This window comes from Castor canadensis, chromosome 3, assembly GCF_047511655.1.
Source record: "Castor canadensis chromosome 3, mCasCan1.hap1v2, whole genome shotgun sequence".
NCBI lineage: Eukaryota > Metazoa > Chordata > Mammalia > Rodentia > Castoridae > Castor > Castor canadensis.
The window spans coordinates 45,449,775-45,476,889 of record NC_133388.1 but is presented as its reverse complement, the minus strand read 5'-3'; the positions used below and the strand labels follow the sequence as shown (position 1 = coordinate 45,476,889).

The 27,115-nt window shown below is 35.2% G+C and overlaps 1 protein-coding gene across 7 annotated transcripts in view; it reads left to right on the top strand.

Moving 5' to 3' along the window:
- Positions 1-27,115, top strand: part of Lrrc9 (leucine rich repeat containing 9) — a 90,136-nt gene that overhangs the window by 20,009 nt on the left and 43,012 nt on the right. For all 7 annotated transcript variants that reach the window (XR_012446146.1, XR_012446147.1, XM_020178940.2 and 4 more), the window contains exons 9-16: positions 1,140-1,336; positions 2,194-2,325; positions 8,629-8,805; positions 9,116-9,233; positions 14,003-14,135; positions 16,064-16,186; positions 18,530-18,645; positions 21,575-21,787. Coding sequence is in view for 5 of the 7 variants with exons in the window: in XM_020178940.2 (XP_020034529.2) it covers positions 1,140-1,336; positions 2,194-2,325; positions 8,629-8,805; positions 9,116-9,233; positions 14,003-14,135; positions 16,064-16,186; positions 18,530-18,645; positions 21,575-21,787 (1,209 nt within the window). In the remaining 2 variants the exon portion in view is untranslated. The remainder of the gene's footprint in view (positions 1-1,139; positions 1,337-2,193; positions 2,326-8,628; positions 8,806-9,115; positions 9,234-14,002; positions 14,136-16,063; positions 16,187-18,529; positions 18,646-21,574; positions 21,788-27,115) is intronic.

The following is a 27,115-nucleotide window of genomic DNA, read 5'->3' as shown; positions in this document are numbered from 1 at the left end:
ACAAAATTCAAATTTTTTGAATAAAAACCATAGAAAACCAGTATGTGGAAATCACTTTATGTTTGCCATTTTTGTGTATAATTACATGTACAGACTGAGTATCCCTTCTTAGTTGTTTAGGACCAAAAGTGTTTCAGAGTTTGGAATATTTGCATAGACTTTACCAGATGATCATCCTAACCAGAAAACCTGAATATATCAAAAAGTTACAGGTTTCTAAAACTGTATTTCAGCTTTGGGATTTTCAGATTAAGAATGCTCAAGCTATGTTAAGGCAAATCTGCAAATGTGAAAGAAATAACTGTAGATATTATAAATTATAGACATTTTATAAGTATACTTGATTTTTAACAGTTAAATACATAGTAAGGAAGTACAGATTGTTCATAATTTTCTTTTTTTTAGTACAGTATAATTTATCTTGAAATCCTACAAGGTTAGATTAGAGTGAGGCAAAAGAGACTCTTTCCTGGGCCCAAAATTTAAAGGAGTGCCCAAAAAACTCAGTAATCAAGATAAAATTTATTTCAGTATTTTAAAATATTGGAATTAATGCCAAAAAGTCTATTATGAACCAAAAAACCCTCATATATCAAAATCTGAAGAAAAAAAAGGCCCTTGCTATTTTTAACCAGGTAAGAGATTGAGGCAAAAGGATAAAATGTGTTCCTGCAGTACTGGGGATTGAACCAAGGGTCTCATGCTTTGCAATGCATGCACTCTGCCACTGAGCTATGCCCCCAGCCCTCAATTTTTATTTACACCAAAACCTAAATTTTTATTTACACTTCAATTTTTATTTTAATTTTACTTTGGCTTTTTTTAAGCAAACTCAAGGATATTTCACGATCTATTTCTTTGTTTTTATTATTTTCAATTGAGAGATTTGCATGTTTCAGGTATTCAAAGTTATTATTTGTTCATGAGAAATTAGCAGACTGAACCTACACCAAAGTTGAAATCACATGTCAGTCATGCTTTAATGAAGTTTGGCTATTTGTTGCCTAGATTTCTAGTTTGTTAATTTAAATGAACTATTCATTAGCTCTCACTAAAAATTTAATATCTGAATTCAGACTTTGCCTTTATCATATTTTATCTTATTTTTATTTTGCTCTCTGGTACATTGTTGTCAACAGTTGGAACGGAAACTGTCTGAACTCAAGGGACCTGGCAAAGGGCACAGTGACATATCCAATAACAGTAAAGCAACTGAACTTGAAAACCCCAGGAACTGTGAAACTGTCACAGAAGATCCAAATCTTCAACAGAAGATATTGACCAAACTAAATGCCCTGAATGAAAGGGTAACATTCTGGAACAAAAAACTAGATGAGTATGTTTAATGAATTGTCTAGTTATTCAGATTTGAAACATGAGAGAATAAGAATATTTGAACCATCAGTTGAGTGCAGTTCCCTTCCTGAGGAGTGGAAAGAATTACAGTATGAAGTAAAACATGAAATGTGTTCTCAGTTCCAGTTCCTAGGACAGACAGCATCGCTGGTTCAAAGCAGGCATATGGTTTTTTGCAGCTCTTAGTTAAGAACAGTGAGCTTCCTCTGAGTGAGTTTCATGTCACATCACTGATCCTCTGTCTGTAAAATAAAAGCAACAGAGCACTATTGGTACAGAAACTCAACAAACAGACAAGCCCCAGCAAAGCACATTTACAGTCCTTACTTAGTTCACAGTAAATTTTTTCATTTACTAAGACAATTTACTAAATAAACTAGTGTGCCCTGTAATAATACCAACAATGATAATTGTAACATTTGGTGGGGAGGTTTTACTTCATGCCAAACACTTTGCTAAGAGTTTTGCATGCATTTTGCATGTATCCCTCAATGAAGCATTTTAAGACATGGGTACTGGAAGTATTGCCATTTTACTAGAAAACAGGCATAAAAAAGGAAAAATGACTTGCCTAAGCTCTGATAGCCACAGTGTTAGAGCCAAGATAGTCTTCTTACCTTTGCATTTCTGAGTGAGGTTAACAAAGTTCAAGATGATTTTGATTGCTCAAAATAGAATATCCTTCATTGGTTTAACTAACACCAACTTTTATCTATTAAAAAGAAGAAACCAATGTATTTTACTAACAGTTAAAAAACTATCATAAATTTTAATGTGAGTTTTAAATCATTCTGATAGTTGTACGTGTGTGTGTGTATATATATATTTCTTTGATAGAATTGAAGCAATTTATCGTACTGAAGTAAAGCAAAAGAAGAAAAGTCATGGCTTACTCACCCCATTTTTGCTAATTGAGTTGGAGACTGTGGGAAATATCCATTTTGAAGAAGGCACCCGATCTGATGATTGGTAAATCTGTTTGAAATTTAAGTATAGCTTTTAAAAATTAATTTTAAGTACTTAGGATCATCAACCTGACTATCAACTTATAATTTTAAAAAGTCCCATTTTAGTTGGGCCTGGTGGTGCACATCTGGAACCCCAGCACTAAGGAGGCAGAGGCAGGAGGATCATGAGTTGGAGGCCAGCCTGGGATACACAGAGTTCCAGGCCAGCCTGCCCTACATAGTGAGACTCTGTCTCCAAAAAACAGTAAATAAACAAACAAACAAATACATGCATAAATAAAGTGCCCTACTTAAAAGACATTTCTCTCCAGAATATTCATCTACTGAAATTTTGCAGTTACTATTTCTCAGTTTCCATTATTGCTCTGAGCCAACTTTGAGACATCTGAATGGTATATCATTGATCTTTACCCAATTTTCTTTAGCCGAAGAGCAAAATATAATTTAAGAAAAAATAGTTTATAGTCAAGTATTGTTTTGTGCACCTGAAGTATAGCCATGTTAGAGAAACTAGAACAGAGCAGAAATGCCAAAGCACAGTTGGCAGCAGCAGAGGGGAGGCTGTGCAGCACATACCCTGTAGACCCATGGACAAAGTGGAGCCTGTCATTCAGAGCTTCCTAGTAAGGGTGCACGTGGGCCCTGCACTTAGAATAAGGCATATGCTTAAATCAGGACTTCAGCTAAAAGTCCATATAAACAAAAATGGAGATAACCACTGGAAACAGAAGGGGAAAGTGCTTGTGTTGTCTCAATAGAGGGCCCAATTAGAAATGATCCTTTAAGAAAAAGAAAGCCTTGAAGAAAAATAGTATTAATTATGACTTTCACATTTCTAGAATCATTTTCTCAAAATTGAGGAGCCCATGAAAGCCAAAGATTTCCCTAGAACCATAATGATTACCTAGATATATGAAGATAACCCAGAAGATGTGAGAAAAAAACTATAGAATAGACTTACACATCACTCTGGAGCATGATTTCACTTGAAGCCAGTGGCAAAACAAATTCTTATTTTTAATGTAAAATGTACATGAACTTTTTAGAAAAAAGCAGTGGGATTACTAGGGATTAGTTTAAATCAAATTTGAATTCTCTTAGGGGTAACTCTTTACTCTTCTGTAGGTAAAAACTTCTCAAGGGTCTTGGGAGTGGGAGCACGGTGGAAAAGTGTGAGAAGCTTTTCCCAAGGGAGAAAGGGACTGTTAAAATACTTTCTTTTATGTCAATCCATCCATTTGTCCAGTAGTTACCACATTTACTTAACCACCATACTTAATTTTATGTATAATGATATAAAAGGTGTTCATGCCAGTTCCTATATAAATAAGACCTTCGTTTTTAAGTGCAAAAATGGAGTGGTGTCTGCAGGGCACACAAATAATTTTTCAGTCTTTTATTTATATTCACTCAACCTAAGCAAAATTGTTTAGTAAATAATAATAGAATTGCTTATTAGAGATAATAATATATATGTTTCTTTTTAACCTCTTGCAAGGTAAGCTCTTAACAAAACAGATTAGTGCAAAAATACTTAAAAGCAAAATGACTGAAAACCCATTTCTATAACTATGTCAGCCTTATAATAAGATTGCTTTTATGAATTTCAATTAGCATTAACAATTGTTTACTCTGTTTTTAATAAGGATAACCTTGATCCATTTTAAGGCGATAATAAAATGTATGTTGGCAGAATTTCAAGGACTGTAGTTGTTGTTGTTTTTACTTTAAGAGTTCTTCTGCAAGCTTGGCCACCTTAGATCTGATCTTTTATGTATGTTAAGAAATTACATCTAAAGTGCTTTAAATTGCTATCTGCTTCATTTCTAATTGTTTTTATTTAAACCTGGACTTCTCTTTTATTAATATTGTTAAAGCCAAGGATTGATCATTTAAATAAAAAGTACTTGAGTAGAACTAGGACTCAAGTAGAAAGGCTTTCTATTAAAATAGTGTTTAGATCAAAAAGAATTAACCTAGAAGGTAACACCCACACACAGGAAATCAATGTGAGTCAATGCCCTGTATAGCTATCCTTATCTCAACCAGCAAAAACCCTTGTCCCTTCCTGTTATTGCTTATACTCTCTCTACAACAAAATTAGAAATAAGGGCAAAATAGTTTCTGCTAGGTATTGAGGGGGTGGGGGGGAGAGGGAGGGGGCGGAGTGGGTGGTAAGGGAGGGGGTGGGGGCAGGGGGGAGAAATGAACCAAGCCTTGTATGCACATATGAATAATAAAAGAAAAAGGAAAAATAAATAAATAAAAGTGTTTATTGCTTTAACAAAAAAAGGAAAGCATTGCAGATTTATAGTTGTATATCATTCACTATTTCTAAGCATCATTTCTGTTATTAACTACAATTGTATTTTTCAGTTTTTAAAAATTCTTATTTTACAGAATTTTTTAGTGAGTGAATTGTTACCACTATAGCTTTATCATTATAGGTTCATTTTACTTATGTCTTGCTTAATTGAGTTACCCATTGATATCAGATCACACCCATCAAGTGGGGACCCCAAAGCATAAAAGATGGCTGTCCTTGCGTCTGAAAAGCTTTCAACCTGGCTATAGATACAGTACATTTATAATAAAAAATAGCAGTAAAGTACTACCAAACAATATACAGTGACTCTGTAAGCTCCCTAAGAGAAGATACTACATATCATGTGCTTTAAAAGTCAAAACTCAAAGCATAGGACTGGATTTATAGCCCATATGTAATTAGTAGTTGAAGTTTCCATGTCACTTTATACTCATCTAACAATTTCACTTTGGTGTGATAATTTTCAGTAATTCATTTAACTATGTATAAAGATTTCATGCTGTGTGATTCCAAGGAGCTGTAACAGTGAAACTTTTTGTTTTTTACTGATAATATATTAGTTTAAGTCAATTAATAGAATTTATGAAACCCTTGTCTAAAATTATGAATTGAATTTGAATAGATTTGATTGAGCCTCCACTACATATTTTTTTAATTTTTTATTGTTCTGCTCGGGGTACATTGTAGCATTTACAGAAGTTCTTACAATGTATCATAACTGAATTCACCCCCTCTATCATTCTCCTTTATTCCCTCTCCCCCCATTCCTGGAATAATTTCAGCAGGTCTCATTTTTTCATTTACATACATGTTTACACAGTCTTTGCACCATATTCACCCTCCTACATCCTTTCCTCACGTCCCACCCCTCCCACTGGCATCAACCCCCTCACACCCCAGACAGGACCTGTTCTGCCCTCCTGTTCTCTGACTTTGTTTAAAAAAAAATGACATTTTTGTTTAAGATAGCTATACATGGAATTTCTTTGTGACATTTCTATGTATATTTATTATAACTCAAATTGGTTCATCTCCTCTATTTTTCTTCTTTCTACCTTCATCCCCTTCTTATGGTGATTTCAACAGGTTTAAAATTCCATATTCATTCTTGTCTAGGAAGTACCTCAACAATATTCACCTTCTTGGGCTTCCTTCTTTTACCCTCTGTCTCTCATATGTGACCTCCCCTTAATGTCACCTATTTTTCATAATATTGCTTGTATTAGGTCTATATTCCACATATGAAAGAAAACATGTGGCCTTTGGCTTTCTCAACCTGGCTAACTTCACTTACGATGATGCTCTCCAGTTCCATCCATCTACCTGTAAATGACAAAATTTCATTCTTCTTTATGAGCCTCCACTATTTAAAACCATATCATTCTACATTTGTGAAAAGAATATATGACTTGTATATTAACTGAATATCTTAGCTAGTAATGGATATCAGTGTGGATGCCTACACATTCAAGTCTCACTGAATGAGTAGGGGTACACAATGCAGTGAGGAACCCTCGCTTTCCTGATCACTAAAGTATTTGATATCTTAGCCAGTCCTTCCTTTGAACCCCATCTCTCTTAGTTTTTGTGCTTAAACATTTTCTATCTTTTCATGCTGTCTCTTGCCAATCTCTTCTACTCCTGCACTTTTGCAAATTACTTATAGCTACAGTCTGTAGCCCTGAATTCCTGTCTGTTGGACATTTCTGTCTGAATGTCCAACTGGAAAGGCAAACTCAGCACATTCACAAGGGAATCATCTATGACATAACAGAATACATAAAGGAATTAGAGACAGAAGATCTGGCTTCATACTGTCTGCGTGATCTTGAAACAACCATTTAACCCATCAAAACTTTGTGAGATGAGAAAAATAATCTACCACAAGTTACCAGTAGGATTAGACAAGCTAATGTGAACATACTTGGTTTTCAGGTTTTGTTATGTTTTGCTTTTGATATCCTCTTGGTTATCCCAGCTCAACACACATTGAAGCCATTATTGATTTCATTCTCTCCCCCAGTCCCCACATCTAATCAACTGCCAAGCATCACAGGCTTTCTTCTCCTTAATGCCACTCCTGTCCATTATGACCAGAATCACCTGCACGTGGGTCTCCATAACTTCCCACCTGGACTCTTGCTATAACACCTAGCACGATGCCTGCATGTATCAGGTGTTAACCAATCAGTAAAGAGTTCTAAATGGTCTCTCATATGATCTTTGCTGGCATGTTTCTTACACAGAAAGCACTCTGTTAAAAAGAAAACCAAATGACAGCCTTTGTACCTGTTTGTAACTTTCCAAGTTACACTCAGACCTTACACCTATAGTGGATTCATGTCTCTATCATCACTCCTTTTCAAGCCTGTTAAGAGTGAGCTGAACTGTGTGCCTCACTGTTCTGGTGGCAATTCATTTTTCAACTCTAATAGAGGAGTGATTGGTTAGCTCCTGGATGCACTGATTAAGTCTTTGCTGGTGAGAAAGGCAGATGCTCTAAGCTAGGAGATCAGAAACCAACCATCAGGAAGCTCATCCTTGTGATCTTAGCTCACATGTTCAGAGCCTGGATGATTAAGTAGGTCAGAACATAAACGTCATTAAAGTCAAATGCATCCATATAGGATCACTTACTTCTTTGTCAAAATGATCTATTTTTCAATTTCATCTTTATCTAGATTCTGTGCAAGTTTAAGAGTATAATTTTATGAGAATGGCCAGGTGAGGGCAGCAGAAAGCCAATAAGTGCTTCAGTATGTACTTCAGTATCTACTTCATATAGTTGGCCCCTTTTTCTCCCCGAGTTCTCAGATCATGTATCTTCTGTGAAATATCTTCCCCCAAACTTTATCTTAAGTAGGCCCCTCCATATTCTTTATCCAAAGTCTTTCTTTAAAGCCTTTATCAGTTTAGAAAAAAAATTATTTAGACATTACTTGTTTATTTTCTACCTCCCTTGGAATCTAAGCTCCAGGAGAGCAGAGACACTGCCTCTTTCACTTCCATATCATAACTTAGTTAGGAAGTTAAAATAGTCCAACTGAGAGGTAATGGTGATTTGGACTAGTATAGTAACAGTGATGATGATAAGGCAGGATCAGATTTAGCATGCATTTTAGATGTAGAGTCAACCAGATATGCAAAACTAGATTCTGGGAAGGAAGAAAGAAAAGGGTCATTCCTGTAGTTTCAACCTATGCTTCCAGTTAGATGGTTGAACCGTATACTGAGATGAAAAACATTCATGGGGAGGTGGAATCAGGTGCTGAATAAAGTAGGTTTGAAAAACCTATTACACACACAAGTAGATATTAAGTAGGTAGTTGGGTATTCCAGTCCAGGTATATCCAGCTAAGTTGGGTAAAGATAAAGGCTAGAAATGAAATGTAGTGATGTGTTAGCATATTTATAAAAGCAAGGAAACAGGTGAAATGACCTAGGCAGATATGTGTGGAAATAAAAAGGCCAATTACTGATCCCTATAGAAGTCTGACATTTTAAAGCCCAACCTAGGGCTGGGGATATAGCTCAGTGGCAAAGCACTGCATACACAAGGCCCTGGGTTCAATCTTCATCACCATAAAAGAAAAAAAAAAGAAAGATCTGGCAAAGAAGAACCAGTGAACTATGAAGATGCTGCCAATATGAGAGAAGCCAGAAATATATAGTTTCACCAAATCCATAAAAAGAAAATGTTTTAAGGAGGGAGGTCTGTTAAGCCAACATAGCTCTTTTGGCAGAAGAAATATATAATAAATAAATCATAAAAAGAGCTACTTTACTATATCTCAAATTTTAGCTTCTCTTTCAGTTGCTGAATAAACATGCACAGTTTGAACCAAAATAGAGCCACTATAAGATTATGTATCTTTAGCAAAAATAAGCTACAACTTTTATCATATGAAACTTTGTGTTGTTAAACATTTTAAGGGAAATCTGTTGTTTTCTGTATATATATTTTGTGTTCCTACATAGGTTTAATTCCTGCTGTGAATTGATTCTATCACGTTTCTGTACGTGGGACTTCAGAACATATGGTATTACAGGAGTAAAAGTAAAACGTGTCATTAAAGTTAACAACCGTATTCTGAGACTGAAATTTGAAGAGAAATTTCACAAGTTTTTGGATCATGAAGATATGCACGATTCAGAGTAAGAAGCTTCATTCTGTAATGAACAATTTTATAAAAGTCTTTCTGTTTTAAAAGTTAACCATATTGAAAATACACTCTACTAGTAAATTTATGCTGTTCATGCACCTCCCATAGCTAGAATGACCTCATAATTTATCCACATTGGGCTTCTTGTGGAAAGTTGGGGAGAGGAGAAGGGGGAGTATTAATAGTGACACTTAAACATCCCATGTAAACAGGAAATATCTATGACAGGACATATTGTTATCTATGTCTAAACTTTTTGTGAAATCAATTCTCAACCTTTTTCTGTTTTAATTATTCTTAAGGAGCTATCGAAAGATGCTGGAATGCCTTTTTTATGTTTTCGATCCTGAAGTTACAGTGAAGAAAAAGCATCTGTTACAAATACTTGAAAAAGGATTCAAAGAAAGTGAAACAAGCAAGGTATCATAAAATATCACCTAATGCTTTCTTCCTAATGAGTGAAGCTTTGCCACCAGTTAAGCAGGACTCCTAATCCTTTTATTCATGTTAATAGCAAACTACTACTCCTATTTTACAAGCTTGGGAGCATCATAAAAATGATCGCATCTTTTCTCTTTGGGTTGTAGCCTATTAATTGCTTTATCTGCCTGACTCTACTTACTTAATCTTTCTAGCTGTCCTATTTTTATGTTGTGATCCTCTTGTTGATTTTGAAATCTTTAACTGGCTGTGAAACTATGGTGAACTTTGAATCTTTTGTAAACTCTTCATTATCTTCTCCATCTTGAAGAAAATCCATTCCCTCAACTCTGCTAAACTTTCTAGCTCTCATCCTAATTTTTCTTTCCTACTACTGTCACAGTTTCTTCTCTACTTCACGCTCTTCACCTTGCTACCAAAACTGCTTTATCACCGGTCACTCCTGAGCTCCAGTATATCCAGCCAACTTTTCTCAGTCCTGTGCCCTCTGATGAGGCAGCTGTTGCACACTGCCATAGAACAGTGCTTCCTAAGGCTTTTCTTATTGTGGCACACATAAAATGATAATATTGCTGCATTTGAATCCTGTCTATACTAGTCACCTCTCTGTGCCTATTTCTTCCTATTTGTAAAATGAAGGTAATAGAGGTATCTATTTTGCAGAGTTCTTGGTAAGATTTAGTAAGATAATGCATTAAAAATTTCATGCATCAATATTCAAGTAGTCAAAGAATAGATACAACCCAAATATGCATCAGCAGGTGAATGGATAAACAAAAGGTATCGTGTACATATGATGGAATATTACTCAGCTATAAAGAGAAATGAAATTCTGACACATGACACAACATGAAAAAACTTGAAAACTTTATGCTAAATTAAATAAGCCTGACAGCAATGGAAAATTTTTTCATAATTCATGTATATAAAATACTTAGGATGACAAATCTAAACACAGAAAGTAGGACAGAGGCTACCAGAAGCTGGGGGAGATGAAAGTATGGGAACTTACTGTTTAATAGGTACAGATTTTCAGTTCAAGATAATGAAAAAGTCACGGAGAATGGATGTTGGTGATGATTGTACAACACTGTGAAAGTACCTAATGCCACTGAATTGCATGGTTAAAAATAGATAAAATGGTAAATTTTATCTTGTATATCTTTTTCTAATTTTTATTTTATTCATATGTGCATACAATGGGTCATTTCTCCCCCCTTCCTCCCGCCCCCTTCCTTACCCCCCTCCCGCTCCCTCCCTTACCCCCCTTTACCCCTCATTAATTACCCAGCAGAAACTATTTTGCCCTTATTTCTAATTTTGTTGAAGAGAGAGTATAAGCATCTTGTATATCTTTTACCCTTTGTGCTGTTCTGTCCACTAAGGTAGCCACCAGCCACATGTGACTATTGAGCATAAGAACTGAGACTAGTCCAAACTGAATGTACTAAAAGTAAATACCAGTTTCTCAAGACTCAGAATGGAAAAGGACTTTCATTTCTTATATTTATTGCATGCTGAAATGATCATATTTTGAATATGTTTGATTCAATAAAATGTTACTAGTTCTTGGGCTAGTACCTAGTAGATAGAAAGTTTTTGATATTTTACCACTATTGTCTGAAACAATGGATACTGTTAATTGCTTTCTTTCTCCTTTTCTAAATTCTTCTATGACATTACACTGTTGCTATCCTAATCTCTGATCATGCTATCATCACTTCTTTTTTATTCCTCATCTTACCTCTGAACATGAGAGTACCATGAGGTTAAAGTTTATTGATCTTCGCTTTTCATCAAACACCATCAAGTACTCTCATTATGAAGATCCTAGAAATGGGCAAATCATCTCCTGTAGCATGCAGAATGTTAGATGAGCTAGACTTCTGTGCTATGATATACACCCAGGGAGAAAAAAATACTGATTCATAGACAGCTGTGTAAGTAGTTTAGATCGAGGTTTGGTTAGCTTGACTATGTCTATGTAAGGCAGAGGGCTTGCTGAAGTAGAGAAGAAGATGCGGCGAACTTCAATCTCAGCCTAACTCCCAATACCAGATATGCCAAATGTCCCAGCACAAGTACCTGTTCTCATGATTCTCCTAAATGTAGCTCAGTGCCATATTTACCTTTGATAAAATGGCGTTTCCTACTTTTCCTCCTGTGGCAAACTTACTCATTCTTCAGGCTCAACTCAAGGGCTTTTTCCTCTGTGAGGCTTTTCATGAATTTTCAAACAGTGGGAGCCCTGTTCCATAGTCTACAGGTCAGTCAAAATAAGTCAATTAAACTGGACACTGGTGGCTCACCTCTGTAATCCTAGCTTCTTGGGAGGCTGAGATCAGGAGGATTTGAGGTTTGAGGCCAGCCAGGGCAAATAGTTCATGAGATCCCATAGCCCAGGCAAATAGTTCACAAGACCCCATCTCCAAAATAATCACAGCAAAATGGACTGGAGGTGTGGGCTGAAGCAGTATAGAGTGTCTGCTTGCAATTATGAAGCCCTGAGTTCAAACTCCAGTCCACAAAAAAGTCAGTTAAAATAAAGAACTACAAATAATTTATATAACAAATCTTTTAATTATCTTAAAACATAAATTTGCTTTACTAATCTTTTATCTTCTATGTAGGGCCAAAACCTTTGACTCAGTAGTCTTTCTTTCTTGTGTCAACCTCAATTATATGTCATATTATTTTGGATTTTTTTTTTATGGGACTGGGGTTTGAACTCAGGGGCTTGTGCTTATTAGGAAGGTGCTCTACCACAGCCCCAGGTCCCTTCCCTTTTTATTTTATTTATTTATTTATTTTGCTTTAGTTATTTTTTCAGATAGGGGCTTGTTTTTTGCCCAGGGCCAGCCTTGGATTATGATCCTCCTACCTATAGCCTCCTGAGTACCTGGAATAACAGATGTGAACCACCACACCCAGCTTTGTTAGTTGAGATGGGGGTCTCACTAACTTTTTCCTTGGGCTGGCCTGAAACTTCTATCCTCCTGATCTCCTTCCCTAGAGTAGCTTGGATTATATGTGTGAGCTACCATGCCCGGCTGGTTTCCTTAAATTTGAGAACACACTTAGATTCCTGCAAAACAGCTGGAATACAACAATCTGTCTAGTTCGTGTGATTCCCCTCACCACCATCACTCTGTTATCTGCTTCACTTACACATGTTTTAGCAGAAGTTTTAAACAATTACCATCTATTGAATTTCACCCAATTTTCCACTTAATTTTCAAAGAAGCAGCTTTCCTTCTTTCTATTGATTTATGTAATATACATCATTTAAACAACAAGTGCAATGGGCGTAAAGAAGTTTCAGAACAAGATTAACTGACTCTGGGTAAGCATACAACATGACTGAATAGAAGTACATCAGTGTTTTAAAAGTGCCATCTTGTTCTTGAACAGCTATACCATGGGTTAAATACCATTTAATTCTATAAATTCTTAAGCATTAGCTGATTAAGTGGCAATCAAATGAGAATTGTTATTATAGCACATTCACTATATTATAATGTAATTATTGAATGTACTTCTCTCCTAGTCTTTAAAGGCCAGGACTCTCATTTTAGTGTAGATTCTTAATAGAAATCAGATGAATGAATGGTTATTGGCCATAACACCTGTTTCTATACCTTCACATGTTTTCCTCCTCTTAAAAATAGTTTCCCTTTAAATTAGTATTTGGATTGTGTCCTATCTTATAGGCCTTGCCACAATTCCATTTCTTCTTCAAACTCTTTCATAATCATTTCATTTAAAAAGGATTTTTGTTTAACACATCTTGTGATATCTTACACTTTTAATTGTTAGGTATAGCTCCTATCTTCCCTTCCCTTCTGTTGAGGGCCAAGGTCATGATATAGCTTCATGATGCCATGCCGATGGATAGATGTTCACTGCCGTCTGAAAAAATAACACCTCTCCAGAAGTATGGAATTTGTGGTCATGAGTCCCCATTTTGAATATTTATTTTTAAGAACTTAGAATAATAGGTTTCTATTTGAAAAATATATATGCATAGGTAACAATTCAGAAAAGATACAACTCACAGTAATTTGGCTATTAATATAAAACTGGTGGTAAATTCAAAAGTCTGAGATTGTGACAAGGAAAAATAGCCCTGAGTTGAAATCATCAGTTGCCAATTTTTAGTTCCATCCTTGGACAGATCACATAATCTCTCTTAGCTCTAGTTTTCTTACTAAAAATGGAAAATTTGATTGCTTTTTAGAGCTGTGTATAATGCACATTTTATTGATGAGACACTTTAGTCACAGTGAAAACTATTTTTTCCATTCATTAGCACAACGAAAATGTTTTGTTTCTGGAAAACAATGTAGATTATTAGACAAAAATTATGCTATAAATAAGAACCTTCACTGATGAAGTATCTCATTCCCTAGGATTTTCTTTTTGGAGTTAATGAGATTGCTAGTGGAGTGCTCATTGAAAACTATTGCCCCTGCACCACAGTGTTGCCAATCTTGACTTTGACTGCTTTTCCAGAAACAAATTTGTTCTTTGTCACTTTTTATAAGCCTATTTGCATATGTATTTAAAATATTTAAATGGATTTGCAAAATGGAGTTACACCTGCAGGTTATCTACTTCTTTTTAGTGAGTCTGGCCCGAAGAATTCTTTGCCCAGACACATAAACATAGAATAATAAACTGTCTGTATTGAAGTCAAAGTATTGTCAATTTTGTAAAAAAAAAACCTCAAATTCTGTTTTTCTTTGCAGCTGCCTCTCAGAAAAGAGGCTGTTATTCTTGCTAACAGCCTAAGTATATGTGAGTGTCCCCGAATTGAATTTCTACAGCAGAAGTATAAGGATGAGAAACAAAACTGTCCTGAGCATGAGCTCTTCAGACATGGTAATATAAATATATGGCATTTCTGAAACTTTGCACCTTTAAACTCACTAGTTATTCTCATATCATTTTTAATACTTGGCTTTATCAGCCCAGGAGATTTTCTTCAAACCATTTTGTTTTATATTTATCAATGTACTAATAGGTGAATTTTTCATCAGTTAATTTAGTCACATTGTCAACTAATGCTTAAGTGTCAGCATTAACAGAAAGAGACTCATTTGTTACTCAGATATTCAATTCAACTTACATATGCTTTTCATTGCCTGCTTTTGTTTATTATGTTGCATCATAATAATAAAGTGACACACATCAAATTCACAAGAAAGGTAAAAGGTAATTTGGCCCATATGTGCGATAGTCAGATGAAGTACTCTGGAAAGTAAGACTTATTTTTCTTGAATCACTATAATGTAAGATGATAAGTATACCTGCTTATGATTTAAAATCAACCAGAGACAAGCTGTGAAGTATATGGGTTCTTTTTAAGTATTCTTATAGAAGATAAACTTCTAGTATTTTAATTTATTCATGGTTATCATTAGTTTCCTTGCAGCTTAAATGCACATAAATATAAGTACAAGAATCAATTTGTCAGACACTTACAGAAGTGTTTAAGAGTTTACCCACAGCTTGGGGAAAAGGAAAAGCTCATGTCCTCTCTTGTTTCACCCTTTTCCATTGTTCATTCTTCAGTTCTACAGTATTTATTGTGTGTTGGGTACTGGTAGGTGATAGGAATATAGTCTATGTAAATCAAATGATTTCTCCTCTATCACATTTACAAATATTAATGATCACACAAATAAGTGTAAAATTACAATTATCATGAGGGCTTTAAACATAAAGTATTAATGCACAGTAACCAAAGAATAGGAAGGGAAAATAGATCAGGTCAGGAAATAAGGAACACCTCTTCTTTGAGCTCAGTCATCAAAACTGTCAAAGATTGGTAATCAGAAATTTGGTTTGTGCCCACCCAGGGTTCCACTGTAGTTGGAAGTGCAGCTCAGTGGTAGAGTACTTGCCTAGCATGTGTGAAGCCTTGGGTTTGAGCAACACATACACACACACAAATAGGTTAGTTAATTCTGTCAGAATGACATTTGAGGATCCAGACTGTAGCATGGCTAAAATGATTCATGTTGAATGATAAACTGTGTATGTTTTGTAGTTCTTCATTTAGCTAGTAATAATCAGAAATTAAACCAATTATTAAATCAAAAACTCCTTACTTGAACAAAAAAACGTTTGCAACTTTAAAGATCATTCTTCTGCATTCCTGTCTTCACTTGATCTTAGCCAAAAGGTCAAGGAGCCATTCCATTCCCATCTTAAGAAAAACCTCTATTATGTTCTACTAGATCCTTCTGGAATATGTTTTTTAAAACAATTAGGTCTTTCCAATTTATATCTTATACAGAGTAAAAATAAGGAATCATTTGGTTTATAGATAATGATTAGAAATTATTTTGTCAGATTATTGATTTATAGGAATCCTTAACATTTAGTAAATCCCAAGGATCTTAAAAATCTAAAGGAGAAAGAAAAATGCTCACCCATTCATGAAGTAGATATGTATTTAGTCCAACTTAAGCTATGCTAGGTGCTACTGATACAGATGAATTTTTACTCATTTAGCATCAAAAAAACTTGTTTTAAATTACTTAAAAATCACTAAATTATTGTGATCTCTCCTTGTTTGTTTTCTTTAAAACGTTTGTTATAATCTGTTTCATTTTTCAACACGTATTTGTTGAACCCCATTTTGGATCAAGTAGTGTACCATGTGCTACGCAGTGGCAAAGAAGATAGCAGGGGTCTCTCTCTTTACAGAACATAAATCAAGCCTGGGCCGATAAAGAAGTTTATACTGGAAAAGTGTTAAGGTGACTTACTCTTAAAAATTGTCTCTACTTCTTCATATTTAGGCATCCTCCTCATTACAAAGGTTTTTCTTGGCCAGAGTGTTCAGGCTCATGAACAAGAATCCATCAATCAAGCCAACTATCCCATGGTCAATTCAGTGTTCATTCCTCGGAAATACTTACTAAGTATGTCTGCCATAAGGAGAAATGTGTTGTCATCTCTCCAAATGCAAAACATTTGTAATGAATACAACAGTGTCTAGCTTACAGTTTAGCTTCTCCCTAACAAAGTTCATAAGTTTTCCTACAAAAATCTGTTTCTGGCTGATGATAATTTTTCTGTTCCTTACATCAATGATATTTATTTGTATGTGTGTGTGGTTTATTTCACAATTTTATTACATATTTTTAAAGTCTACCCACACACACAATCATCATTTGGTATCTATGGGGAATTGGTTCCAGAGCTATCCCTCAGCCCTGCAGACACCAAAGCCCACAGAGGCTTTATATAAAATGGCAAAGTACTTTCATCTCTGTATTACTTAGCAAACCTAATACAATGTAAATGCTATGTAAAAATACTTGTTATATTGTTTAGGGTATAATAAGAAAAAAAGTTTGTACATATTCAGTACAGATACTTTTGAAAATATTTTGATATGCAGTAGGTTGTCTCTATGGAGACAAGAACCACACACGTATGGAGGGCTGATTCTGTGTGTGTGTGTGTACAAATCTATATGTATGTGTTAGTTTTCAAAAGGATTTAAAAATAAATTTTAACAACAAAGGTTTTAGAGTAGTACATTTACCAAAATGGCATTTATTCAGTAGTAAAATGAAAATCTATAAAAAGGAAATGGGAAATGGATCAAGGATCTTAATATCAGACCCCAAACTCTAAAGTTGATACAGGAAAGAGTAGGAAATACTCTGGAATTAGTAGGTATAGGTAAGAACTTTCTCAACGAAACCCCAGCAGCACAGCAACTAAGAGATAGCATACATAAATGGGACCTCATAAAGCTAAAAAGCTTCTGTTCATCAAAAGAAATGGTCTCTAAACTGAAGAGAACACCCACAGAGTGGGAGAAAATATTTGCCAGCTACACATCAGACAAAGGACTGATAACCAGAATATACAGGGAACTTAAAAAACTAAATTCTCCCAAAACTAATGAACCAGTAAAGAAATGGGCAAGTGAACTAAACAGAACTTTCTCAAAAGAAGAAATTCAAATGGCCAAAAAACACATGAAAAAAATGCTCACCATCTCTAGCAATAAAGGAAATGCAAATTAAAACCACGCTAAGATTCCACCTCACCCCTGTTAGAATAGCCATCGTTAGCAACACCACCACCAACAGGTGTTGGCGAGGATGCGGGGAAAAAGGAACCCTCTTACACTGTTGGTGGGAATGTAAACTAGTACAACCACTCTGGAAAAAAATTTGGAGGCTACTTAAAAAGCTAGACATTGATCTACCATTTGATCCAGCAATACCACTCTTGGGGATATACCCAAAAGACTGTGACACAGGTTACTCCAGAGGCACCTGCACACCCATGTTTATTGCGGCACTATTCACAATAGCCACGTTATGGAAACAGCCAAGATGCCCCACCACTGACGAATGGATTAAGAAAATGTGGTATCTATACACAATGGAATTCTATGCAGCCATGAAGAAGAACGAAATGTTATCATTCGCTGGTAAATGGATGGAATTGGAGAACATCATTCTGAGTGAGGTTAGCCTGGCCCAAAAGACCAAAAATCCTATGTTCTCCCTCATATGTGGACATGAGGTCAAGGGCAAACACAACAATGGGATTGGACTTTGAGCACATGATAAAAGCGAGAGCACACAAGGAAGGGGTGAGGATAGGTAAGACACCTAAAAAATTAGCATTTGTTGCCCTTAACGCAGAGAAACTAAAGCAGATACCTTAAAAGCAACTGAGGCCAATAGGAAAAGGGGACCAGGAACTAGAGAAAAGGTGATATCAAAAAGAATTAGCCTAGAAGGTAACACACACACACAGGAAATTAATGTGAGTCAACTCCCTGTATAGCTATCCTTATCTCAACCAGCAAAAACCCTTGTTCCTTCCTATTATTGCTTATACTCTCTCTACAACAAAATTAGAAATAAGGGCAAAATAGTTTCTGTTGGGTATTGAGGGGGTGGGTGGGAGAGGGAGGGGGCAGAGTGGGTGCTAAGGGAGGGGGTGGGGGCAGGGGGTAGAAATGAACCAAGCCTTGTATGCACATATGAATAATAAAATAAAATTAAAAACAAGAAATGAGTATGAATAAAACTAAACCCTGCTAGTCTGTGTAGTGAAAGGTGATAGTATTTATAAAATTAAGAAGCTGTTGCAGGACAGTAGGGAGATTTTTTTTTAACTCAATAATATAGTTGTTGGAAGTTATTGATAGTACTTATTTATTAATCTATATAACATTGAAAAGGCATGTTAAGTTTTGAGTGTTTCTTTACTTATTTTTGTTTTTACTATAGATTCTATCATGGGATCAAGAAATTGTGATTGTGGCTTTCGGCAGTACAAGTGGTTTGTCTTTGATCATGACCTTGTTTTGCCAGAATACATTGTTGAATTTGAGTATATTACAATGGTATGAGTTCCTATGTATTTTTTAAAACAGGAATTTCTTAAATGGGATCAGAATAGTAATTTGAAGTCTAATGATGTTATGTTAAGTTTATATTATATGAGTGTATGTGTATAAGTGTTTTGAGTACATGTGTGTGTGTACAATGGCTATTCTGTGAAAGACTTAATTTTTCAAAACAGGTCACTATAACATTTAACATTTTTATTATAAAAATATATTTCAGGAGTAATAATACAGTGTTAGTATCACTGTAAAAGATTCAAACTATGTTGAAGACTATAGAATAAACATGAAAATCAGTCCTCACTTAAAGCCCCTGTCATTTCCTTTTACCAAGGTATCCACTGCAGTATTGTGGGTTTGCTTTCAATCCTTTTTTCTATGCATTAACATATATAATAATATATACCATTTTATCCAGTAGAATCAAGTTCTAAAGTCTTCTGCGATGTTTTTTTCTCTTAACATTACGTTGTGAACATATTTCCACTTCAGTGCGTGTAGGTGCATGTAGTACATGTTGGTGGCTGCATATTATTCAGTAGTACTCTGATTTGACTGTTACCCAGGTTGGTTGGTTTGATTTTTTACTATTTAAAGCAGTATTTTAATGAATTCCACTGTAGATGCATCTATATACTCTTTATTTTCCAATAGAAAAATTGAAGAGTTCAGGATACCGGCATTTGAAATTTTGTTAGATATTACCAAATTCTCTCTACAAAGACCTAGCCATTTTACACATTTTCAATAGTGTACAACAGTGCTTGTTTCTTTGCATCCTTGCAAACACAAGGTATTATCAATTTTTTGCCACTCTGATGGGCAAAAGCAGGATATTTTATCCTTTCATATGCTTAAAATTATTTATGGTGTTATGAATATCTGTTATTTCCTTTGTCCGTTTCCATTAGAATTCCATTTTCATATTAATCCAAAAAATCCATCTATGCATTCTAGACATTAATCCTTTAGCTTGTGTTGCTAGTATTTTCTGTTGCTAGGCTTTTAATTTTATTTGTAACAGAAAGTTATTTACCTCTTTAATCTGTAATTTGGAATTTAATTTTTAAGAACTCAGCTCTGTCAATATCTTCCTGTATGGATTCTGAATTTTGGCTTTTTTCAAAAGGCTTATAAATATTATTCCTTATTTTCTTCCAATGCTTATATTGATTACTTTAAAACTTTTAGCTTTTTAATATACCTAGAAATTATTTTGATTGTGTGAGATGAGTGAGTGGTCAATTTGTTTTCTTAAAACTCCAGTATTTAAAAATAGTACCTATTCATAGGTACTATGTATAAGGAACCTATTGATAGGTCTCCATACTGTCCCATTGATCTAATCTTGGAACCCTATCACATTTGTTTGAGTTAGCACAACCTTGATGATTGATATGTGATAAGGCAAATTCTCTTCCCTGCCTACATCTTTAAAATTTTTTCTTGTCTATTTGTGGACATTTTCTTTCTGAAATAAAATTTAGAATCAGCTTTTCAAATTCTGTTTAAAAAAATCCTATTAGGATTTGATTGAAATTGTATTGAATTTGAAACTTAATTTAGGATGCACTGAGTACTTTGTAGTATTTCATTTTGCATCTAGGATAATCTAATTTACTTCATTTATTTGGATCCTCTTTTACAATTTTCTTTATATATACCTTTAACACTTCTTATAAAATATAGTTATGGGCATTGATATTTTATATTGCTCTTAAGAATGGGATTGTACTAGTTGTGTATGTATTTCAAGACACAGAAACCTAGATAAATGGTAAACAGAAGTTCATTTAACTTATATAACAAGAAGCTAAGCCGGTACTGTCATGGGAGGCTGAGATCAGGAGAATCACCATTCCAGACCAGCCTTGGTGAAAAAGAAAGAAAAAAAGTTTCCAAGACCCCATCTCAGTGGAAAAAGTCTGGCTGTAGTGGCACACCTGTCATCTCAACAATGGTGGGAAGTATGAAATAGGAGGATGCAGTCCAGACCGGCCTGGGAACAAAGCAAGACTCTGTCTCCAAAATAACCAGAGGAAAAAAAAGGCTGGCAGCATGACTCAAGCAGTAGAGCACCTATCTCTCTAGCAAGTATGAAGCCTTGAGTTCAAACCCAAATACCACCAATGGGTTGGGGAGGAGACAAGAAGTCAAATGATGCCAGCAAAAACACCATTCACTTGCCACTTCGTGAGCTCTTTTCATCTGATGATTTACTTCATTCTTTGGAGAAGTTTTCTTATTTCCTTGATAATTTCTTCTCTTCCATTCTGTTTAAGCCTTCTGGGCCCTCTATTAAGGGCATATCTTTTTTTCTCATATTTCACATGTTCATTTCTTAATTGTTTCTTAATTAATTTCTTAATTGTTTCATCTAGAATTCTTTGTTCTGGACTTTAATCAACTGATCAAATTAAGCAGTTCTGTTTATTCATGCAGCTCTTGCTCATTCATTCACAATTCTTACTGTAATTACTTATTTTCCTAATAATTACCTAGACTATCCTCCTCCTCCTTTATTCATTCTGAACATCAAGTTTCTTTGAATCTGATCTTCAAAGTGGTTTCTCCTAAATACGTTTTGGCTAGAGGTTGCATTTCTGCTCCTGTTAGTTTAGTCCCTTCTGATTTATCTCTCACAACTTCTAGTCCTCTCTTAGTGCTCTCTCTCTCTCCATTGATATGAAGTATTTAAAAAATATCTTTTTCCAGTTTTAAGAAATTTTCAGTGGATGGCAATGAGACATACCCATGCTTATGCCTACAATCTTAATCTCCTCGCACTGATTTCATAATGTGATTTTGATCATAATATATATTACCATATAACTGAAAAAAATATCAATTCATCTTTTCTACATAGCCTATTTGTTTTTCAAAGTGATAAAGCAACCTAATTTTCAACATTTTAATACATTTTTAGGTCAAGTCTCAATCTTTATTTTCCTCATTCAACAATATTATTCCAGAAGAAAGCAAGAAATTTTCAGAAGGATCAGTATTGTCCCAGGATTTAAAATGCGATGACGAAGTTATGAAAATGGAGCCCAGGATTAAGCCCCAACCAAAACTTATTAGTTTGGATGATAAAACAATACTTTCCCTTGCCAAGACTAACATTTACAGTCATATTGTGGTAAGTATTATGAGGAAAATTTGGAAAAACAAAACTTATATATGAAATTTGAGTCTAGCATATGAAGTCTCAAAATACTGAGCCACCTACCTGGTGATGCCAGGTATCATACCATCTCATTTAAAAGTGCCCCACCTTCTTCTTCTATGCAGATTTGATCAAGCTCTCCAGTAGTGATATAATGAGGATGGCATACATAATTTTGCGTTGTAGTAACTGTTTCCTTAATATGGTCTATAAGATTTTGCATGACCTGGTCTTTTACCCACTTTTCCAGACCCTCTTTCACACTATCCTCCCCTTAGTTCTCTGGGTTCAGTCTCATCTCCATTTCTTTTTTTTTTTTTTTTTTTTTTGACAATACTGAGGTTTGGATTCAGGGCCTCAAGTTTCTAGGCCCATGCTGTACTACTTGGACCACAACCCCAGTCCCCATGCCTGGCCTTTTCTATTTCTTTTTTTTTTTTTCTTTTATTATTCATATGTGCATACAAGGCTTGGTTCATTTCTCCCCCCTGCCCCCACCCCCTCCCTTAGCACCCACTCCGCCCCCTCCCTCTCCCACCCACCCCCTCAATACCCAGCAGAAACTATTTTGCCCTTATTTCTAATTTTGTTGTAGAGAGAGTATAAGCAATAATAGGAAGGAACAAGGGTTTTTGCTGGTTGAGATAAGGATAGCTATACAGGGCACTGACTCACATTGATTTCCTGTGTGTGGGTGTTACCTTCTAGGTTAATTCTTTTTGATCTAACCTTTTCTCTAGTACCTGTTCCCCTTTTCCTATTGGCCTCAGTTGCTTTAAGGTATCTGCTTTAGTTTCTCTGCGTTAAGGGCAACAAATGCTAACTAATTTTTTAGGTGTCTTACGTATCCTCACCCCTCCCTTGTGTGCTCTCGCTTTTATCACGTGCTCATAGTCCAATCCCATTGTTGTGTTTGCCCTTGATCTAACGTCCACATATGAGGGAGAACATAGGATTTTTGGTCTTTTGGGCCAGGCTAACCTCACTCAGAATGATGTTCTCCAATTCCATCCATTTACCAGCGAATGATAACATTTCGTTCTTCTTCATGGCTGCATAGAATTCCATTGTGTATAGATACCACATTTTCTTAATCCATTCGTCAGTGGTGGGGCATCTTGGCTGTTTCCATAACGTGGCTATTGTGAATAGTGCCGCAATAAACATGAGTGTGCAGGTGCCTCTGGAGTAACCTGTGTCACAGTCTTTTGGGTATATCCCCAAGAGTGGTATTACTGGATCAAATGGTAGATCCATGTCTAGCTTTTTAAGTAGCCTCCAAATTTTCTTCCAGAGTGGTTGTACTAGTTTACATTCCCACCAACAGTGTAAGAGGGCTCCTTTTTCCCTGCATCCTCGCCAACACCTGTTGGTGGTGGTGTTGCTAACGATGGCTATTCTAACAGGGGTGAGGTGGAATCTTAGTGTGGTTTTCATTTGCATTTCCTTTATTGCTAGAGATGGTGAGCATTTTTTCATGTGTTTTTTGGCCATTTGAATTTCTTCTTTTGAGAAAGTTCTGTTTAGTTCACTTGCCCATTTCTTTACTGGTTCATTAGTTTTGGGAGAATTTAGTTTTTTAAGTTCCCTGTATGTTCTGGTTATCAGTCCTTTGTCTGATGTGTAGCTGGCAAATATTTTCTCCCACTTTGTGGGTGTTCTCTTCAGTTTAGAGACCATTTCTTTTGATGAACAGAAGCTTTTTAGCTTTATGAGGTCCCATTTATGTATGCTATCTCTTAGTTGCTGTGCTGCTGGGGTTTCGTTGAGAAAGTTCTTACCTATACCTACTAATTCCAGAGTATTTCCTACTCTTTCCTGTATCAACTTTAGAGTTTGGGATCTGATATTAAGATCCTTGATCTATTTTGAGTTAATCTTGGTATAGAGTGATATATATGGATCTAGTTTCAGTTTTTTGCAGACTGCTAACCAGTTTTCCCAGCAGTTTTTGTTGAAGAGGCTGCTATTTCTCCATCATATATTTTTAGCTCCTTTGTCAAAGACAAGTTGGTTATAGTTGTGTGGGTTCATATCTGGGTCCTCTATTCTGTTCCACTGGTCTTCATGTCTGTTTTTGTGCCAGTACCATGCTGTTTTTATTGTTATTGCTTTGTAATATAATTTGAAGTCAGGTATTGTGATACCTCCTGCATTGTTCTTTTGACTGAGTATTGCCTTGGCTATTCGTGGCCTCTTGTGTTTCCATATAAATTTAACAGTAGATTAGAAAACATCTTTTTAAAGAGGTTTATGGGATTGCTTTGATGAAGCCACATCATCACCATCCACCAAATCTTTAAGTTTAGGATATACAGAGATGATTAGCTCTTTCCTATAATCTGCTATCAGCATAGCGGGAGGAAAACTTCATAACATGATGGCAGTATCACTGTCTGTATCAGAAGAGTGCAGAAGAAGAATACTTATGAGATCAATTTCTGGCTAAAAATACAGAAAAATTATTGCTATTGATATTTCTTAGAAATTATCGTTTCACAGTACTACAAGAATAAGATTTAATATGAGTGATGAATTTTTGATAATGAAGTTTTGACAATGAAATGTTTTGGGGGGTATTTTTTTCTTTTTATTATAATTTTTATTAGGACATATTCATTATACAGAAGGATTTATAGTGACAATTCTGACTGGGCTTATATTGTACATTAGTTAGATCACCCCCATCGTCTCTCCCCCTCAACCCCCTCCCCACCCCACTTAAAGCAATTCCAAGAAGTTTCTTTGTTCTATTTCATATAAGTATATGAAGTCAATCAATCATAAATTGCCTTCATTCACCCTCCCCCCTCCCAGTAACACCCCTCCCCACACACAATGTACCTATTTTACAGTCCTATCTTTAGCAATGAAATGTTTTAAAAACAAATGTGTTCTAATTGAATTGAGCTTCCACAGTAGGTATTCCTGTAAATTTAAGGGGATTAATATGATCAAAGTATATTTTATGGATAAAGTAGCATGTGAAAATAGCATGTTTAAACCCACTCAAATTGTTAAAAATGGAGGGAGATGTGAGGGAGCTTAAGAGAGAGTAATGGGGTAAATCCAACCAAAGTATGTTATTTTCATGTATATAGATATCACAGCTATTTATACTAATGAAAAAAGAAAAAAATTAAAAGCATTACATAAAAATTAAGAAAATGCCATCAGAAAGCAGGTGTTGCAAATCAAAATAAAAATTCGGCGAGAGTAAGACTTCACAACACTTTGACCTGCTGTGACCTCTTGGCATTTGTTTGGTCAACACTCATCACACATGAATAGAGAGACTTTTTCATCTTAAATTAGCCTATGCTGCTTAAAATCCAGTAAAATTTCTAGCACTTCTAGTAAGAATACTAGGTATTATGATAAGAATATCTAGATATAACAGCCTTTACATTTTTTTCTTTGTGCCATTACTATAGGAAAAATAAAGGGTACATTCCTCTTCTTTTCTTGGTAGGTCTCTCCTATGAAATTGAGTTTTATGAAGATACCCATAAAAATAAATATTTATATAAGTAAAATAGAAATTAAAACCCCAGAGTATATAGCATTGAATTTTGTATTCTTTTACAGCACAATTAAATAAATAAATAATTAAAAATTAGAGTTGTATGTTATATGTCTGGCTTTGCATTGATTTATTCACCCATAATTTACTGAGCATTTGCTATATCTTAAGCAATGAGGTAAGTATTATGAGTTCAAAATGAATAAATGACTTTCCCTACCTCAACAACATCAGTCTAGTGGAGGATACAGATCTGTAAACCAGTATAGGAAGCTTGGAGTTGCCTGCAGAGCTTCATGGAGGTGAGTTTTGAATGGATTTTTGAGGGATATGAAAAATCTAGTTGTTTACAGCTTCCAGACAGAAAAAAAAATATTATTTCTACAGGCACATGACTTTGAAAGATACCGGTATTTTCAGGTATCACTAAGAAATTCAGTGTGACTAGGATATAGGACTATAATGGTGGAAGATTAAGATAGGGGTTGGAATTCAAAGAAGATTCATGAAGCTGAGGCTGGAAGAGTAGGAGGTTGTAGCCATTTTAAGATGGGTTTTGGAATCCAAATTTAAAGGTTTATAATCTTCTCTTTAAGGAAAAAAACTTTTTTTTTAAAGAAACTAACTTTGGCAACTTGTGGATGGATTTAACTGAAAAGTCAGACTGGTGGTATAAATCTTGAACAAAACTATTGCACTAGCCCGCAGGAAAAATCATAGTCTGTACAAAGACACTGGTAGGGATGACAGAATGAAGCAGCTGAACAAAGGGAAAGAGAAATAAATAGTGAAACTCTTCACCAGGATTATAAATGCAGGCTGCCAACAACACATGGAGGGAAGATGATTGATGTAGACATGTTAAGTGTAAGATATTTGTAGATGAATGATACCCATATGAGATTTGCAACAATGAGTCTGCATAAATTGACCCTTTTACTTTGATCACATGATAAAGCGAGAGCACACAAGGAGGGTATGAGGATAGGTAAGACACCTAAAAAACTAGATAGCATTTGTTGCCCTCAATGCAGAGAAACTAAAGCAGATACTTTAAAGCGACAGAGGCCAATAGGAGAAGGGGACCAGGAACTAGAGACAAGGTTAGTTCGAGAAGAATTAACTTAGAAGATAACACACATGCACAGGAAATCAATGCAAGTCAACTCCCTGTATAGCTATCCTTATCTCAACTAACAAAAACCCTTGGTCCTTCCTATTATTGCTTATACTCTCTTTGCAACAAAATTAGAGATAAGGGCAGAATAGTATCTGCCTGGTGGTGGGGGGAAGGGGGGAGAAATGACCCAAACATTGTATGCACATATGAATAAAAGAAAAATTTTTTTTTAAAAATAAAAAATAAATTGACCTTTTCTCACAACTTTTAGCTACTTTTGACTATTACTAGTTGTTTTTCCCTTTGAGGAATTTAATCACATCCATAGTATAAGATGATTATGGTAAGTGAAGATGGCTGGAAGTGGACACCTGATTCTATTATAGTACCACTTTGTTGTGAATACTGTAGTCAATTGAACTAATACATTTTCCTGTACCATCATTTGTTTTGTACATAAATACAGCCTTCTCTTGATACCATTCACAACAGTGCAGTTTGAAGACAAACATGTAGGCATGATGATCTCCTCTAAATATAAAAATGTAGTAACATTCATTTTTACATACCCTAGGATGAAACAGACAAGGAAAGTCTGGGCCATAAGCATTGTCTTAGATGCTCTCTCTCCTCCTTCTTCAACATTCTGTCCTCCTAC